The 18843-nt window shown below is 44.9% G+C and overlaps 1 protein-coding gene across 1 annotated transcript in view; it reads right to left on the reverse strand.

Moving 5' to 3' along the window:
• Positions 1-5752: 5752 nt before the first annotated feature.
• DOK7 (docking protein 7) overlaps positions 5753-18843 on the reverse strand; it is a 50048-nt gene continuing 36957 nt past the window's right edge. Inside the window, exons 8-12 of the mRNA XM_054391637.1 lie at positions 14583-14625; positions 10372-10437; positions 9229-9300; positions 7773-7925; positions 5753-5889 (exon numbers count right to left, since the gene is read on the reverse strand). Coding sequence (XP_054247612.1) covers positions 5753-5889; positions 7773-7925; positions 9229-9300; positions 10372-10437; positions 14583-14625 — 471 coding nt within the window. The remainder of the gene's footprint in view (positions 5890-7772; positions 7926-9228; positions 9301-10371; positions 10438-14582; positions 14626-18843) is intronic.

Genomic DNA, 18843 nt, shown 5'->3' on the forward strand with positions numbered 1-18843 from the left:
AGGAAAAGATGTGTATTCCTGCTGGTAAAAAACAGCTACTCTGATAGTCAGGAAAAGTTTTCTTATAAATGAAAGCAAGCACTGAGGTACAGGGAGTTAAACAGGCCAGAAAAGTCTTTTATGTCAATGCTTTTCCTACTGAAGGTAACAAAAATATTTCTTCTGCCTTTGAGCAGGGGCTGAGAGCTGCACTGTGTATGAATCTTTCATGTGAGAGGGGGAGGAAGAGTAAGGAGGGAACAAATATTGAGGTCAAGTTACAGACTTTAGTTACAGACTAACACATAAGAGGTTACTGAGTGTATGTACAATTACCTTGTTCATGGTTGCTGGGGTTTGTTACAGTTAGCCATTAAAAACATCCAAACTGTACTGGTGAGCCTTTGTCTTGCTTTCCTCTCATTTAGGGAGAAGTAACCAGACCTGTGCTTTGAGCATGCTGCTTTCCTTTCAGCTGAAGTTCACTCACACATTGGTTTTCAAGACAGGAGGGATAGTTTTGCACCATAACAATGTGTTCCTACCTTCTGAATTAGACAGAAGACCAAAGCAGCTTCTGGCTGAGTGCATATTCCAGTACAAGTCAACAGCCAAAGACTGCTACCACTTTTGAGGCCATTTTTCTGTTGTGCCTGAGAACTGTGGCAGAGATTTTAGCCTTCTGGGTTGAGGTTTTCTATACTGCCAGTGCTGACTCATTCTTCCTAGGGAGTGTTTCACTGTTCACTGAGCAGCTGTCCAGGAGCAAGGTTAAGGCAAAGACCCAGAGCAGGTGAATGATTACAGCTGCTTGGTTAAGAAGATCTATCCCTCACACACTGCAACCCTGTGGTGTGGCAGCTGGCCTCTAGTCTCAGCTGCTGCCACGTATTCCCTGAGAAATACTGAGGGGGTCTGTTCAGACAGAACCAGCCACTCTGTGTTCTTTACCTGCTGCCTGGGTCCACAGTGGGCTCAAACTAGTGTGATCCTTCTGCAAAGATTGTTTCATCTCTTACCTGGAGATTCTGCATATCTTAACTTTGAAGCAGGAAGGTTGGGGCATGGGGGAGTATACTTCTTGATTTTCATCTAAGCTAACACATTGCAGAGAATCAATCTCTCAGGAGCCACACAGGCTACCATTACCATTAGAGATGGGCCTGTTCTGTAGGCTAGGGGAAAGTCAACCCAGAAGTAGTTAAAACTTGTAAATGAGAAAATGGTTTATATAATCTCCTGGACACTGCACCCCATTTCTTCCCCAGACTCACCTGAAGGGCTGTCCATCCTTCAACACAGGAGTAGCTGCACTGCCTTACAGCTTTACCTTCATCATTCTGTATCAGTTTTTGGAGGTGAATGCAGAACAGGAATGCATTCTGTGCTAGGTGTGGGAGGAGCAGATTTCACTCAGGCCTTTGGTTTTCCCTTCGGTAGAATAAGAAATGAATCCATGTACCACGGGTCAGCTTGGTGGCTGTGGCTTGGATGTGGGGAGGACCCACAGCACTGGCTCCTGGGTGAAGGATTTGAACATGTGCACTGAAGACAGCAGCAGAGGAAAGCAAGCAAAGCACTCAGCAGGTCTTGCTTGGCAGGCCTAGCTGGGTGCTGCAGGAGTGCACCAGAGGAAATGCCTTCTCCCAGCTGGCACTCACAGTCACATCACACACACGGAGACAACAAAGACCAAGCTACCACCAGTTCCTGGGGTCTGGTGGACCTAATCCTCCTCTAGCAAATCCCCCAGCTGGGGGAAGTAGCAGTGGTGTAGCTGGATGTGGAATTGGGGCACCTTCATGTCAAGTTAGGGTGCTCTTTGTGTCACAGCAGGGTGCAGCTCCCACCCTCCCTCACCCAACACACACTAAGCTTCCCACAGAGGAGAACCAGACACAGGGTGGTTCCCAACAATGTCCAGACCAAGTCAGCACAAACTGGGACCATCTTCATGGCTTTATGCACAGACAACAAGCCTGTCACAGGTGGAGCATGACAGTCTGCCTCTTGGGAGTGGCCACCAGCATCTAACCATCCCACAGTTCCACTGTTCCTGGTGGAGACAGTGCCAGCACATCTCCTGCTTGACCAAGGACACAACACAACCTCAACTTGTGCCAGGACACTCCACTTGCTTGCTGCAGCCCCACTTGGTGCAAAAGTAGCAGCAACCCAGCCTCCAAACTGCCTTGTACAGACTCAATTACTCCATCCTGTCTCTGTCCTGTCAGTACAGTAGCTGTCCAAGGACAGCTGTTGCTTTCCAGCTCTCTGCTGACATCTCCCTACTTCTCCACCAAATTCCAGTATGCATTTTTCCTGTGCTTCCCAGTTTGTGTCCTCCACTGCTGAGTGTTGGCTATCAAAGGACAAAGCATTACAACAGTGCAGGAGAATAACAAGAGTGGGAAGGAGGATTGCAAACATGGTCCAGGGACATGCAGCAGGGTGTGGAAAACCACATAGATCATCCTGATTGTTCAGCCTGGTGTGTTGGACAAGCAGAACACCTGTCTGTAGATAACAAGGGCCTGTCATGGACTTCCTATTGGACGTGCTTGAGATTCCTGCCCTGCTGTGGGAAAGATCAACACACAGCAGCTAACTGCGCCTGCACTGGTCCTCCATGAACAGGCCAGGAGAGCAGATTCCTTGAGTACAGAATCAGAATGGTGGGGGTTGGAAGGGACTTCAGAAGACTATCTAGTCCAACCTCCCTGGTAGAGCAGGATCACCCAGATTAAATCACACAGGAACCAGGGGGTTGACTGCCTCCAGAGATGAAACTCCACCACCTCTCTGGGCAGCCTGGCCCAGTGCTCTGATTTTTGTCTTTGTGTTTTAATGGAACCTCCAGTGTTCCAGTTTGTGTCCACTGCCCCTTGTCCTGTCACTGGACACTACTGAGAAGAGGCTGGCCCCATCCTCCTGACACTCACCCTGTAGATACTGATCAGCATTAATGGATGCCCCTGCAGTCTTCTCCAGGCTAAACAGCCCCAGCTCTCAGCCTCTCTTCTTAGGGTGATTGTTCCAGTCCCCTCAGCATCTCAGTGGCTCTCTGCTGGACTCTCTCTGATACTTCCTTGTCCTTCTTGAACTGGGGCGCCTAGAACTGGACACAATACTCCAGATGAGGCCTCACCAGGACAGACTAGAGGAGGAGAACCACCTTTGACCTGCTGAACAAAGCTGCACCCCGCTCAAGAATAAATTCACCCTTTGCGTTCCATCCGTGGTTTTGTGGCTGTGTCTGCACCCTGCCTGCGCTGTCCCACAGCAGCAGCCAAAGTCAAGTCATGGGTACATCTCCCAGCTGTAGCAGACAGTCACTAACACCTGATGAACCTGAACAACTCATTAGATAGCAAACCTTCAGTATCCAAAGGGCAGGTTCCTCTCCTGCTCTGTTTTCTGTGTATGAACTGTCTGTAAGCTGCCAGCTCAGCCCACGGATGGGTAAAATTTAACTTCTACCATAGATGCCAGGGCTTGTTTTTTTTTTTCTTTTAATTTTTAAAATTATTTTTTATTTTAGGGATTTCACAACACCAGAATGTAATGTGGAGACAAATTACTGTCATGCTACATCTGCTTTCTGATCCCACCCCCTCACTGCACAGTCCTCAAATAAGTTGACACTCATGATTGCAGTCAAGCAGTGATGTTCTATACGCCTCTGTGTACACAGTGGGATAATAAATTGGAATTATTTCTGGATCCTCTGATGCAGACAAATGTTTGAAAGCAAGTTCTGAAGTTAACTTTTTGCTCACCCTGAAGTTTTTACTAAACTCAAAGTTTTCTTGGCAGCTGCACTTTCCTAAGCCTGGCCACTGTCTTCTCAAGCTATTTATTGTCTCAGGATTCAGGACTGAATTAAATCTGGTTGCCTGTCCATGACAGCCCAGCCTTGAAAAGAAAAGACCACAACTGATCTCTCTGTCCAAGTGTATCTGTGCTGTCCCAGACCAACTCGAAAAGGGATTTACCAAAGGGTGCTCATTTCATAGAATCATCGAACAGCTCAGCTTGGAAGTGAACTCAGAAATCAACAACTTGCCCTGTACCTATTTACAAAGCAGATCTCCACTGCCCATTTGGCAAATAGGAAAACAAAACCTTTTAAACCGGGATTCTCATACAAAATAGTTCTTTTCCCTTCAGAAATATGCTAGGCTGATAGAGAAGCAGATCCTCACACAGGACAGATGAGAGTGGCAACTGTCAGCTCTCAAACACATTTGTCTTTATTTGAGATATTTCTGATCTTTTACATTCCTATTGAGGCTATATTCAAATAAATGCCTGGGTTAAATTCTGCCTCAGACAAACAGCCACCCCTCATTCTAAGTCACTTAGTGAAACACTCTCTGGCACAAAACATCCAATCACCAACATGAATTATAAAGCATATCTGAAACACAGAATTGGGCTGGGATAATCTGTCTTAAGAGGACACAGCCAAAGAATCATAGTATCCAAGGTATCACCCCCAGTAACATCTGGAAGCCAAAGCTGCTCTGTTATCACAGGCCAAGATGTTGTTGTCCTCATAAGGACACTGCCTGTTGGCCTGGTGTCACTGCTGGAGGGGTTTATTTAAATGACATCTGGTAGCAGAGCAAAAGGATTACACAGACAGGGCAACACCAGAGACTAAGCCAAGTTCTGAATCACTCAACCTCACTGTGCACAAGCCAGATGTCTCAGATTTGTGGATACACCTAGATCACCTCATCCTTCTGAGCCTCAGTTCTGCAGGGTCTCTGAAGACACCACCCTCTTGCACAAGTCTGGTTTTATGCTATTTAGGGACAGCAAAGAATGAGTCAAAGTTGTAGAATGAAGGTGGATGATCTGCTTTTGATGCTGGCTTTGGAGCTGTAAGTAAAGGGCTCCGTTTTCAGAAGTGAAAGTTTACTTTGAGTGCCTTGCTTGAGAAACATGAGACTTGATTGTGACTGACACAACTCCAGGAAACTGCTAAAAACTGCAGCTGCTCAGCGACTATGAAATCAGAGCTTGTTTTGAGACAGGGAGGTTAACAACAGACGCACCCAAAATGTCCCTTTCCCATCACTTTGGTTTCTAGACATAATGATATAACCTGTGTGTGTGCTCTTGCCTACCTGCATCCCTGACACTGCAGCTTTGAAATCTGAGCAACTTCAAAGCCACAGACCTCTTGGTAAGGTACAAAACTGAATTAGCCATGGGTAAAGTTAATCGTGGCCACAGATAAGCACAGAAATTGAAGAAAATTGTGCCTGCAAAAAAATCAGGCACTGAATTGCCTTGGTTTTGTAAGAGTCCATGAATATATTACTAGAGAGTTTCTGTACTTTATACACTCATATATATACAGATATCTTAACAGTCACACTCACACTCTCACACTCACCTTCCCTTATCTGCACACACTCCAATTCTCTAACATTAAAGAAAATGCCACCATTTGACAAACACTGGAACTGGTTCCAGGTTCTCCAGGATTTTAGACATCTAGCAAAAGGTAACTTCCATCTGGCTTTGCATATGAGGAAAAATCTGGATTTTATAACCAAGTTAAAATAAAAGCAAGACCAGAGCTCCTCCCCCTCATGCTACCAGCTTCCCAATCAGGAGTCAAGACACTGGAATGAATCTGGTATCAATGCCACAAGCGATGGCAGTGTTTTGCATGAGTGTTTTGTACAACAAATATGAATCTTTTGGAAGAGAAATTGGTACCAATTAATGGTGAGCAAAAAGTTCTTTCCTAGACAGGTCACTGCTGAGCCCCCTTCTTCTTCTGCTCCAGCTCCTGCAAGCGTTCCTCTCGGCACTGGGCATGCTGAGTCCCCACTTTGTGGGCTGTCTCCGTGGCTGTGATGTCGATCTGGGCATAGCGAGATGATCCACTCCCTGAAACACCAAATGAAATCCTGTACAACACTACACCCCTCACACATTCCTGGGTAAAACTGACCCAGAACCACAGCACGGTGGAGGTTGGAAGGGACCTCAAATGATCGAGTCCAACCCCCTGCCGGAGCAGGATCACCTAAGGCAGGTCACACAGGAATGCATGCAGGCAGGTTTGGAATGTTTCCACAGGAGGAGACCACAACCTCTCTGGACAGCCTGGCTGCCAGAGGTAAGCTATTGAGGCAATTCTCCCTCAGATCCCCTAAATCATCTTGGTCTGGTCTTAAAGCAAGCTCTGTAAAGGGATTAAGTGATAACCACAACTACAAAAAACAATTCCAAAGCTTTCTTATCTGCCCCAGGTTTGTATCTCCATTCCTATTCACAGCATCACAGTTTGGAAAGGACTCCAAGGAACATCTGGTCCAACCTTTCTAGGTGAAGGTGTAGTTGAAATGAGCTGGCCCAGCACCCTGTCAAGCTGAATCTTAAAACTGTCCCATTGATGGGAATTCCCTGCTTCCTTCAGGAGATGATTCCAATGTCCAACTGTTCTCATAGTAAAACATCTTCTGGAGCCCAATGGGACTCTCCCCAGCAATAACTTGTCCCCATCACCCCTTGTCTTTTCCATGGGACTCCTTGTACAAAGGGAGTCTCCATTGTCCTGGTAGCCACCCTTTCTGTACTGATCTGTGACAATAAGGTCTGCACTAAGCATTGTCTGAAGGCTGAACAAACCCAGCTCTCACACTCCTCCCAGTAGAAGACAAAATTGAACTGAGCTCAACACTGAGCTGGGTGGCAGAGATGAGCAGAGGAGGCTTCATCAGCAGAGGAGGCTTCCCCAACAGCCTGCTTACTGATTAGAAAGTCAGTCAATGAACAACATCTGGTACTTGAACAGAAACCACCTTTGTGTGGATTAGGCTCGGTGAACATTCACCAAATCAACCACTTCAGCCTCAGACAGAAGGACTACAATTAGGAATAAGGGAGGTAAAAGCTACTTAGTAAGGTAAGGAGTAAGGTAAATCTGTATAGGTGTAGACATAAAACTCTAGAGGTTGAGAAAACTTCAGTATGACAAGATAAAATATTTATGGTTGTTCAAAGTTCTACAAGTTGAGCTTGGAAGGGTAGCTGATATTCAGGAAAGTTTATGTCAGTTTATGGAATTTGGCTCTTCTTTCTTAATGCTATGGTTCACTGTCTTGAAAATGAAGACAAATGATTGCTTTTACATCTCAGCAGGATGCTGTACAGAGAACTACATCTCTAAATGGCAATAGATGGTCTCTGTACTGCAGGCTTAGGTGTCGATTGTCTGAGTTAAGTACTAGAAGGAAAATATCCAGACCCAGACAAAAGAACTTTATATATATATGTTAAAGAATTCAAATCCTTTAACTGGCTTTCTCTCTGCAGCATTTTTACACACCCTCATGGAGAGCAGATAGAACACCTCTGTGGTCTAGTGTGAAGCTTTTGCTGCATGGCTCCAGAGTTAGTACCTTCAAGCCCTGTACTCCTACACCCACAGCCCTGCTTCTGAAGCCAAGAAAAATGAAATGTAGTCCCATGAAACCCTTGGCAACACAAAGCAAATTCCTGTCTGTCAAACTGCAGACACAGACAGGTGCACTTTAGGAGGAGTGCACACTCAATTCACCTGACAGAGGGACACAACATCTCACAGAACCTCTTTACCAATCTTGCCCAAAGGAGTTGGCAATTCCAAGGAGTGCCTCGCAAACATACCAGAGTTCAACTCCTCTGCTAGCAGGAGGCCGGGGGGCAGAAATGAGAAGTTCAGGTTCCCCCCACATTCTGCATGACTGCAGCCCTTGCTGTTTACATGGTGGTGCAGACTTGCTTACCTCTCACGCTCGTGCTGGGTTCCTGCAGCTCCAGTTCCATGTAGTGAAGCTGCTTTTTGGAAGTGGGGCTGACAGGAATATTCACATAGGTGGCTGTCTCGCTGTGGGGTCGATCTGCTGCAGGGACATCAGCTGAGTAACCCACTGCCCCTTCTAAGAGAAGCAACAATGTCATTAGAGACACTGTAACCAGGCATTGGCTTCAGACACACACACTGTGCCATCAGAAGTAAACCCTCAGTAGCAACAACTCTGCTTGCCAAACAGAGCACTCCTCACTCAGGGCATATGAGAAGACTGAGGTTTCTACAGAACAGCTCCTGAGAGACTGATCAAGAACAAGTCCTGTGAGGAGTGGCTGATGGACCTGGGTTTGTTAGCACCAAAACTAGCAAACTCCTTTACAGAGCTACACAGGTGAAAGGTTTCAGGAAGCTGAATGGCCTTGATGCAGACAAGCCAAGTGATTTTTCCTGAGAACTAAAATCCCACACAAGTGTTAACTTGTGGGATTTTGTGCAAGAAAAGCAAAAGCAGCACACAGATCAAAGAACCCCCTAACAACAATCAAATGTTCTTGCTATAACTTGACTCCAATGTAAAAAAAAAAAAAAAAAAAAAAAAGAAGAAAGTTGGGCAAACTGGAATAGCTGGAATGTCTTCTGTTGTTTAGTCTGTGCTGTCTTAACAGAAATTGTGCTTTCTTTGTAAACATAGAAATATTTGGTTTTCCTTCAAATAAAAAAAAAAATCCCCTCATTAGACACTAAAAACTGGCTGGTATTTGTCTGAAGAGAAAGGTTGGTTTGAAAAGCACAAGGCAGTCAAAAGCTCCTACTGGAGAAAACAGGGCACAGAGAGCGAGCTGTGGACTTGAATGCTTCCATCAGCCTCTTCTGGGTGGACAGGAAGAAGATGCTTACAGGTGGGGTCTAAAGGCCAGTGTTTGAGATCATTAGGAAGGGAGAATTAGGGAGAAAACCAAACCAAAAAGCATGATTAAAACACTCTGAAAGAATCATGATTGCTGGAAAAGAGGCAAAGGCAGGGAGGAAAAAAGATAGTCAAGAAATAACAGAGGCAGAGTAAGAGAGAAAAATGCACTGGCACTGAAATTAGGGGGAAAGAAAGGAAAAGATACTATAATTGGGGAGGGAAAGAGAAAATGATACTTGAGTATTTGATATATTTCATATTTTAGCCTTTGGTTCAGCAAGTGTTAGTTGTTCCTATTTTCTACCCTCTGTAGGCAGCATTCTCAGAAATATCTGATAACACAAAATGAAATCCAGCAGCATACCCACAGCCCCGAGACGTGTGTGTGAGCATGCACGGCACCTCAACAAGAATCCTTTAGAAGAGATCACAACTGAAAAAAGAAAAATAAAAAAGGGAAATGGAAATAGATGTTAGTTAGTGTCCTCTAGTGCAGCTGGCTCCAAAGATCTCCACTCACCAAGTTCCTCAAAACTAGTGGGAGTTCCAGGTTCTGCAGGAAGTGTCAGGATCTCACAGCCACCTTTAGGAGCTAGAATACAGGAATACCATTAATGTCTTTGGATTTAGGAATCTGTGCACTGAAAACAATGCTTGGGATTTTCTGGGTCTGATTTGTAACTTCGTAAGCTGAAAAATCGTGCTGAATACCCTCAGGAGGTGTCAGCAGTGCTCAGTGTTGGCTCCTCTGTGGTGGCAATGCCAGCATTCCCTAACGAGTGTGACACCAAGGAGACAAACACTGGGACATGTTTACAAGCACTGACACTGAAGGCCACTGAAGCCTAGAGTGTGTTTTGCTGCACATGGATGAGGGAGCAAACCCATCCTGAACGCATGAATCAGGGAGAAGTGTGTGGGTGATCTTTAGGAGCATCTGGAAGACTCTTGTTAAAATTCCACCTCCAGCATGATGGATAACTTCTCGATTTCTGACAAAGCTCTGCAGAAATGCTTAAGCTAGCCCTGCCAAAGAGAACTTTGCTTTCCAAGTGCAAACCAGCCTCTTTGCAAGTAGTCAGGTTGCACATCACCAGTGCTTCCTGAGCACTACACTGGGAAAAAAAATAAAAAGATACTCAGATTTTCTCATGGTCTCAGATTCCAGCCCAGTTCAGATAAGGCAAACTAAAAAGCTCTGCCCACAGGTGGAATGTATTTGGGTTAATTTGGAGTGACAAACACTCATCATTTTATCTGTTAGTGTTTCTTTCTCTGTTATTATGAAGCAGCAGATTTAAATCTGGTGGAGCTTTTTCCCCACCATGTCACTTCCAGGGGACTGGATTTCTCAAGGTCTGAGGTGGGATTTTTTCTTTGTTTGTTTGTTTGTTTGGTGCCTTTTGTTCAAGCCCTGGCAGCATTTTGTGAATAACATTGCTGCCTGTGCTCTGACACTTATCAGCCACTGCCTCTTCTAAATTCATCCCAACTGTCAGTGCCTCTCTAATAAAAACTCTGCAAAGCAAAAAAACTCAAAGAAATACCTGAGTCTTACAGTAGGGAATCGAGTCACACGTTACCATTTCCTGCAGTTTAGATTAATTGGTCTTTTAAATTAATTTTTCATGCACACACATACCTCAGAACCACTTGGACTTACCAGCTTGGAGACTGTGCCCTCTGTGCACTTTCAAAGACCCAGAAGCTGCCATGACAGAAGCACCACCTGTTATGAAAGGAAGATCATAGAAAGGCTTAGGTTGGAAGGGATCTCTGAGATCATCTACTCCAACCTCCCCACCTTGGGCAGGGACACCTTTCAGACTCAGACTCAGCTGCTCAAGGTCTCATCCAACCTGGCCTTCAACACCCCCAGGGAGGAGGCAGCCACAACCTCCCTGGGCAGCCAGAGTCTCACCACCGTGGTACTGAAGAACTTGTTCCTCAGAGCCAGTCTAACCCTGCTCTCCCTCAGCTTCAAACCATTCCCCTTTTTCTAGACACCCATATGAGAAGTCCCTTTACAGCCTTCCTGTAGGATCCTTTCAGGTACTGGAAGGCAGCTCTGATGTCCCTTATGAGCTGGCTCTGCACCCTATCAAGCTGAGTCTTAAAACTGTCCAGTGTAGGGGAAGCCACTGCTTCCCTCAGGAGATGATTCCAATGTCTGACTGCTGTCATGGGGAAGCATTATCTTCTGGAGCCCAGATCAGGACTACAGGAAAGGCAGGACTGAAGGGTTGTTGTGGCATGGGCCTACCATCTGCTATCATCCCCAGACAGGGAACCTGCTGGATCGACTCAGCCCAGAGTATGAAGCAGCAGCATTTGGATCATTCTCTAGCATATGGGTTAACCACCGTAACTTTTTCTTCTCCTGTCACGCCTCTGTAGCTCAGACAGTCACTGAGGGCAAGGTTTAGCCTGTAAATGCATATTTTAATCAGCTTACTCTTTCTGAGCTCCTTTTGTTCTTTCCCTCCAGAAGAATTTTGAGCGGACTTGTAAAACAAAGCACAATCAAGGAGCTTGTCATAGTATGGCAGGGGTTTACTGTGCCCTTTCTCATTTCAGTAGTGCCCTTCTATGCCAGTGTTTAGCACTGTGAGGTAGGACATATACATGGGGGACACTGCTCAGCACACAGCCCTCTGCTGGCTCAATAAAAGTATCATGGGGTAATTTGTCTCCCTGCATCTGAAGAGTTGACATTGCCTGACCAAAAAAAAAAAAGAAAAAAAAGAAAAAGTGAATTAAAAATTCTTTTCAACTAAGCAACAACAACCAACACAGTATGGCCCAGCTTCTTCTGTCTCACTGCTCTCCATTAATTCCTTGAAAGCTTACTCCTAAGCTTGGAACAGAAGTATCAGGCTGCATAGGTTTGCAATAAAAATTCTTCAAAAGCACGGAGAAAAAAAAAAAAGACAGCTACTTTTGTATCAGAAAAGCTAAGCTGTCAGACAGCTGAGTTCATTTTCAGCACCCATCATCTGCTAGAGACTTCATTTTATTCTTTCTTTTTATCTCCTGACCTCAATTCCCTAAGAACAATTCAATAGAAGTGCAACGCTCACAATCAGCACCCAGCTGACATTCCAGTCCACAGCTTTTTGGGGTTTGTTTTTATTTTCTTTTCTCTTTAAATGTTTATTCCTCAATTCCTCCTCTCAGAATGTCTCCCATGGTGTAGGTTTGGTGTTACAAGCACAGAGGCTGTCAGATAGCAGGCATCTGCTGCACTGCTGATGAGCTTCTTCCTGTGGAATACTGAAAGAATGGAACTGCACTGCCAAAACTCAAAGGAAAAAAAGAGGATTTCAAAGTCACAAAACTTAATATTCTAGCAAGCTGCTTCCATGGGAGGATGAAAGGAAGGAAAGCATCTACAGCAAGTATGAAATTCTTTTGGGTTGTGAACACAGAAATTGGTCATGAAGAGTTACAAGAGGACGTGATGATGGAGCACTGGAACAGGCTGCCCAGAGAGGTGGTAGAGTCTCCATCTTTGGAGTCATTCAAAACCTACCTGGAGCCTGCCTTGGCAGAGGGGCTTGGACTGAATGATCTCCAGAGATCCCTTCCAACCCCTACCATTCTGTGAATCTGTAATGAGGCTGAAAGATATTTGTTAACTTCTTTTCCCATTCAGCTGGTGATTTTTTTTCGTGATGCCAGAGCTGCAGCATAAAAGAAGAGGGAGATGAGAGCTCCCACTAAAGATACTTAATTTGAGTGTTGGAATGGCCAAGGCTGGGTCTGGCTCTTGGGAGTGCCTGGGCTATCAGCTGTCCTGCAGGGAACAGACAAACCTTTCTGATATATGGTTCATAGAGCCTGCATGAAACGTCTTCAGGGATTGCAGAGGGACTTCAAGTGACTCAGGGTTGGGTGCTGCATTGGCCTAAAGCATTTACCTTTATTCCCTGCAGTATTCAGTTCTTTTCCTAAATAGTATTTTCCCAGTGTACCAGAGAGGAGAACCTCACCCGCTCAAAATTCTTCAGTCTTGCATCTTCCCTTTCTGTTGCTCTAAAAACCTGTCCTGCATTTCAACATTTCCAATTGGTTTAATGCTATGTTATATCAAAACAGCCAACTCCACCTGCATGAGTAGTCTGGGATTAAGCTTTCAGCAGGTATCATCTGCATCCACAATTAATGTGCCACTGAAATTACTGCAGGAATAATATTGTGCCCACCACACACAGCTACAGACCCAAGGTCCCCTCTGTTTACACACACTTTAATCAGAAGTGTTCTGGTTCCCTTGGCTTGATTAAAGGACTAGAAACCTGAGCAGCAGAAGGAAAGACAAAATTGGAGCTAATGATTCAATTAGGGCTTCTCCTTACACTTCTATAAATCAACAATTCCACTGACTTGAGTGGAATAACTAGGAACAAGATCTGCAAAATGCTTCTGGATTTTCTCCTCCTAAGACAGACAAAGGAATAGAGTTACTGTAACCTTCTCCAGACACCTCCTGACCTGAGCCATCTTCCTGGGTCCGTCCACACATGGATCACCCAGCTCTGCTTCTTCATCTGTGAGCCAGGGTTTAGAAGAGCAATAAGGAAACCCAAGCACAAGAGCTGTTCTATGTCTATTGGAAGCAACCTGAGGAATGTAATGGATCTGTTGAACTATCAAGGAAACAATTCAAGGAAAACAAAAATGCTTAAGATATTAAACAACCTCTTTGCCCAGATCTCTCCAAAGACTAAAAAACCCGAAGGGAGGTTGTAGCCAGGTGGGGGTTGGTCTCTTCTCCCAGGCAACCAGCACCAGAACAAGAGGACACAGTCTCAAGCTGTGCCAGGGGAAGTTTAGGCTGGAGGTGAGGAGAAAGTTCTTCACAGAGAGAGTGGTTGGCCATTGGAATGTGCTGCCCAGGGAGGTGGTGGAGTCACCATCCCTGGAGGTGTTCAAGAGGGGATTGGACGTGGCACTTGGTGCCATGGTTTAGATAGTCATGGGGTGTAGGGTGACAGGTTGGACTCGATGATCTTTGAGGTCTCTTCCAGCCTTCTTGATTCAAAAAATAGAAAAATAAATAGAAATGGAAACAGCCCACAAACACAACTGCTTATGAAATGTTATCTTTGAAATAAGGACATTGGGAAGAAGATGCTGGAGGCACTGGAACAAGTTGTCCAGAGAAGCTGTGGAGGCTCCAAGCCTGGCAGTGTTCAAAGGCCTTGAGCAACCTGATCTTGTAGGAGGTGTCCCTGTCCATGGCAAGGGGATTGGAGCTAGATGATCTCTAAGGACCCTTGCAACCCAAACCTTTCTATGATTCTGTGATAAAATGATGAAACAAAAGGTGCCAGAGCACTCTGACTACATTATTGGACAGACAACTCCAGCTGACCAAAACACTCTACTGACAGGCAGATCTGCCATGCAAAGATAGTCAGCCTGTCACCTGGCCTAAATAATCTCCCCAGGCTGCACATTCTGCTTCCTGCCTTTACTGAATTTGTTGCCCAGCAGTGGTTCCTTTAACATGAGGGAAGCATCTTCATATTAACATCTGGTAAGGATCCATTCCTCTGTTTCCCCTGGGTGTTATAATACATAAACTGGACACTTTCTTGATGTTCTTCAACTATGTAAGTAGAAAAAGCACAGAACTTTGAACCTCTTTAGTTTACAAAAGGAAGGGCAAATAATACATTCATGTTTGGAACCAAAGATACTTCAGGTTGCAAAATGTATTTCATTATTGTCATAACTGCAGCAGAAAACCCAGCCACAAACAGGACACCTCTCAATATAGTTTTTTAGTTCTGCTTCCAAAAATGTCTCATCACAATTTGATGCTTTAACATCAGTTATTTGTTGTGTTAAAGAATAAATGGCTCATACCTGGCACAGCTGGTAAGGCTCCAGACTGTAACATTGCTGTTCCCTAAAGAAAACAGACACACACACAAAAAAAAAGACAGGATTAAAAATCATTATAAGAACAAGAAACTTCACAAAGCAATGGGAGAGCAGCAGAGAAACCACTTCAGCATCACCAAAGCTTTGCAACTGGTTTTCAAATCCAGACCAGACACAAAAGTGCTCAGATCCGGTTCAGAATTGTTCAAAGCAATTCTAAATTGCAAAACCTTTGTGTCCCTCAGTGAAGGTTAACCAGCCTGGTTTTGGATGCTGTGCAGCAGCCATAGCAGGCACAGTGAAGCTTAGCAGTACAGAATCGGTCCTGAACTAAACAGCAGAGAGCAAGAAAAATTGATATTGGGAGGAAGATACCAAGTTGGAGGAACAGAATGAACAGCCCCAGTCAGGCATGGAGTACCAGTGCCCATTCACACTTCAGAGCACGTGTGTTCCAAAACATGCTTGCAGGCCAGGTGTCTCCCCAGCTATACCATCTAGGTGATTCAAAACTGATCTAGAGGACACCCTGACACCTCCATCTCCAGATGGCATCAAGGCTCCTTCTGCACAGTAGCATCAAGATATGCTGTGAAGTCGGTCAGGTATGTGCTACTGACCACAAGTGGGCCAGAGAGAGCTTTTTGTTTATCTATGCAACCTTGGTGAGAAGAATTCATCATCATGATCCATTCTTTTTGATAAATAAAGGTGTCTCCTGGACTTGGAAGTGAAATCCACACCAATACATATTGGAACTGAGCAACAACACTGCTCAGTTGCAAACCACTCCCTTTTGCATTGACAAATAACCTACACACACAGACTTGGGACCTGGATCAGTTCTCTGTTTCCTAGGCTTTCTCACCAAGTGCTGGCTCATCTCATCACATTACTCACAAAGAGAAGCTAAATACCTTCCCAATGTGGATTCTTGCCTCTGTGCCCCAGGAGCTGAGTGCTGAAGTATGTGCTGCAGGGCTGTCAGCTCAGCCAGCCTCCCCACTACAACACCCACAGTAAGCAGATATGTACCACTTGGATGGCACACAGCATGAACTACATGTCCAGGGCTATTTTAATTCGAGTAGCACTCTGGCTGCTGTCAGATGACATTCATTTTTGATGTTCTGCTTCTTGGGTAGGGTTCAATGATAGATGTGAGGAGAACCCACTAGTTTGCCATGCTGTATCATTATTCATAGATTAGCTCTGTTGCTCTAAACAGAACCTAAGCCTTGGCACCTATTTCTGGTGCCAATAACCACCACAGCTCATGATCCTTTTTACAATCAAAATGGGATTTTCTTCCCTTTCCTGTCTGTGTATATTTGGGATATCTTTGAATTCCTCTCCATTTATTTTTTTTAAGTTTCATTTTCACAGAATCCTGGAATGGCTCAGGTTGGAAGGGACCTCAGAGATCATCTACTTCAACGTCCCTGCCATGGGCAGGAACACCTCTCAACTAGACTCAGCTGCTCAAGGTCTCATCCAACCTGGCCTTCAACACCCCCAGGGAGGAGGCAGCCACAACCTCCCTGGGCAGCCTATTCCAGAGTCTCACCACCCTGGTACTGAAGAACTTCTTCCTAAGCTCCAGTCTAACCCTGCTCTCCCTCAGCTTCAAACCATTCCCTCTTGTCCTGTCTCTAGACACCCTTATGAAAAGTCCCTCTGCAGCCTTCCTGTAGAATCTCTTCAGGTACTGGCAGACAGCTCTGAGGTCTCTCTGGAGCCTTCTCTTCTCCAGGCTGAACACCTCCATCTCACTCAGCCTATCCTCACAGCAGAGGAGCTCCAGCCCTTGGATCATCTTTGTGGCCCAGGTTGTATTCACTTCAAATGTTATGAAATCCATGATTTACCAGGTCAGTTCTCATTAAAAAAAAAAAAAAAAAAAAAAGATTACCAGGCACAAATATTGTCCCATATAAAGAGCATTATTCCTACCTTGCTCTAGATACTCAAATCACTTTCCAGGGACTACATCCCCAGTCCTACTCCACTGCTGCTAATGGGAGTTTTAGGCTTTGGTCACAAGATCAGCCCCCAAAGTCCACATATTCCAGTACAAATTCCACAGCAAGGAGCAAAGTTCCTGTACTGCAACATTTCCTATTCTTGGAAGATACTTTGCAAGATTCATAGTGACAAAAGGCATCACAACTGTTTTGGGAACTTATCTCCATGGTGTAAAAGGGAGTGAGGAGATTGCAAGTCAGAAGGACAGAAAAGAAAGAAGGAAAACACTGTGTTAAGAAGAATCCCTCCCACTCCTAGCTCCGAGGGCAGGAACTGATAGACTGCATTCCATGCAGCCACCTATTTTCAAAGAACCAAAGCATTTTTGTTTCATATTTTTCCTCCTAAAAAGGAGGAAACCACACTTCCAAGAAAGAGGAGATCAGCTTCTGTGGATTGTAATGCTGAGCTGGGCTTCATCATCACTGGCAAGAGGAATGAAATGCCATTTGCCTGATAACTGTCAACATTTCAGACACACCTCATCAGTCACAGCTTATGCAATTCCCTTTGTGTATCTTTAGAAATGAAGCTTTTCTTTCAGCTCTTCTCACTTTGGCAGCTTTTTATAGCTTCATTATTCTGAACCTAGTAAGAGTTTGACTTCTCAGCAGAGGAAAGACATGGACCTGGTGAAGTGGGTCCAGAGGTACACAAAAATGAGATCCAAGGGCTGGAGCACAGGAGAACAAGGGCAGGCTGAGAGAGTTGGGGCTGTCAGCCTGGAGAAGAGAAGGCTCCAAGGAGACTTTATTGTGGCCTTTCAGTACTTAAGAGAAGCTGATGAGAAAGATGAAGATAATATTTTTAGCAGGGCCTGTTGCAATAGGGCAAAAGGGAAAACGTTTGAAACTAAGAGAGGGAGATTTAGACTAGATATAAGAAAGAAAGAGAGAAAGGAATTGTTTATGATGAGAGTGATGAAACACTGGAACAAGTTGTCCAGAGAGGTGGCAAGTGTCCCATCCCTGGAACCATTCCAGATCAGGTTGGACAGGGGTCTGAGCAACCTGCTCTAGTTAAAGATGTTCCTGCTGACTGCAGGGGAGTGCTCTAGCTGAGCTTTAAAGGTCCCTTCCAACCCAAACCATTCTGTGGTGCTAGGATTTGTAGTTGTCATTGCTTTAGTCTAAACACATGTATGAAGTTGTGCCCAATCTGGGACCTCAGACTGGAAGAAGAAAGGCTCAAATAAATGAGAGGGTCCAAGAATCTTCATCCTACAAAACAGAAATTCATGCTCAACAGTAGTAGAAGCAACCACCTGCACTTGGAAACAGAGGGGATGGATGCCAGCACTGGTCAGCTGCCTCATCTTCAGAGGGTATCATGGAATTACAGAATGGTAGAGCTTGGAAGGGTCCTTTGGAGATTGAGTCCACCTCCCCTGCTAAAGCAGGATCACTTAGAGCAGATCACAGGAATATATCCAGATGGGTTTTGAAACTCTCCAGAGAAGGAGACTCCACAATCTCTCTGTGCTTGATCTAGATTTTATCCTCCTCTCTCTTCTTATAAAGGTGTTCTGCCCTATCAAGGCTACAGAAAAAAAACATCAGAAAACCCCGTCAAAATCAGGGCTCAGAATCCAGAGGATGGTCCCTGAAAAGCAGAAACTGTGAAGCAGACTTCTCTAACAAGTAAAACACTCTCAAGCTTGCTCAGCATCACAAGAATAGAAAAGTGCCAGCTGCTTTCAGAAAATGGAAAAGCCTTGAACCTGTCCAAAGTTCTGCAACGTTCAGGTACTTCAGCATGAAACTGACACTTATGGGACCTCCCTGATGAGAATTAAAGCCTTGGAGGAAATCACCAGAAAAGTTTAGAGATGGAATGCTCAGGCTGCCACAGGAAAAAAAAAAAAAAAAAAAAAAAAGGGGGAAAAAAAGCTTCCCAGGAAAGGTCACTAAATACAGACACATGGAGCAACCTTTAAAGGTCACCTGCTTTGATGGGCTGCTTTTTAATGCTCAGCAGTTGATCAGGCTCTGAACGAAAGACAGAAAATTATTAAACTCTACAATCCTTAGTAACAACTCCAAATGAAACAGAAACTCCTGCCCATGGCATGCTTCAGGTGCAGGGCTCCAATTTCAGCCACAAAGTTCTGATTACTCAGCTTCATCTGTCGTGAGCCAACTGCTGGCTTACAGAGAGGTTGCTGAAGTCAGTTCAGAAGCATCTCCCTTTGCTCAGCCAAGACCAAACATCAGCTGGC

The sequence above is a fragment of the Indicator indicator genome, chromosome 23, assembly GCF_027791375.1.
Source record: "Indicator indicator isolate 239-I01 chromosome 23, UM_Iind_1.1, whole genome shotgun sequence".
NCBI classification, from domain to species: Eukaryota; Metazoa; Chordata; class Aves; order Piciformes; family Indicatoridae; genus Indicator; species Indicator indicator.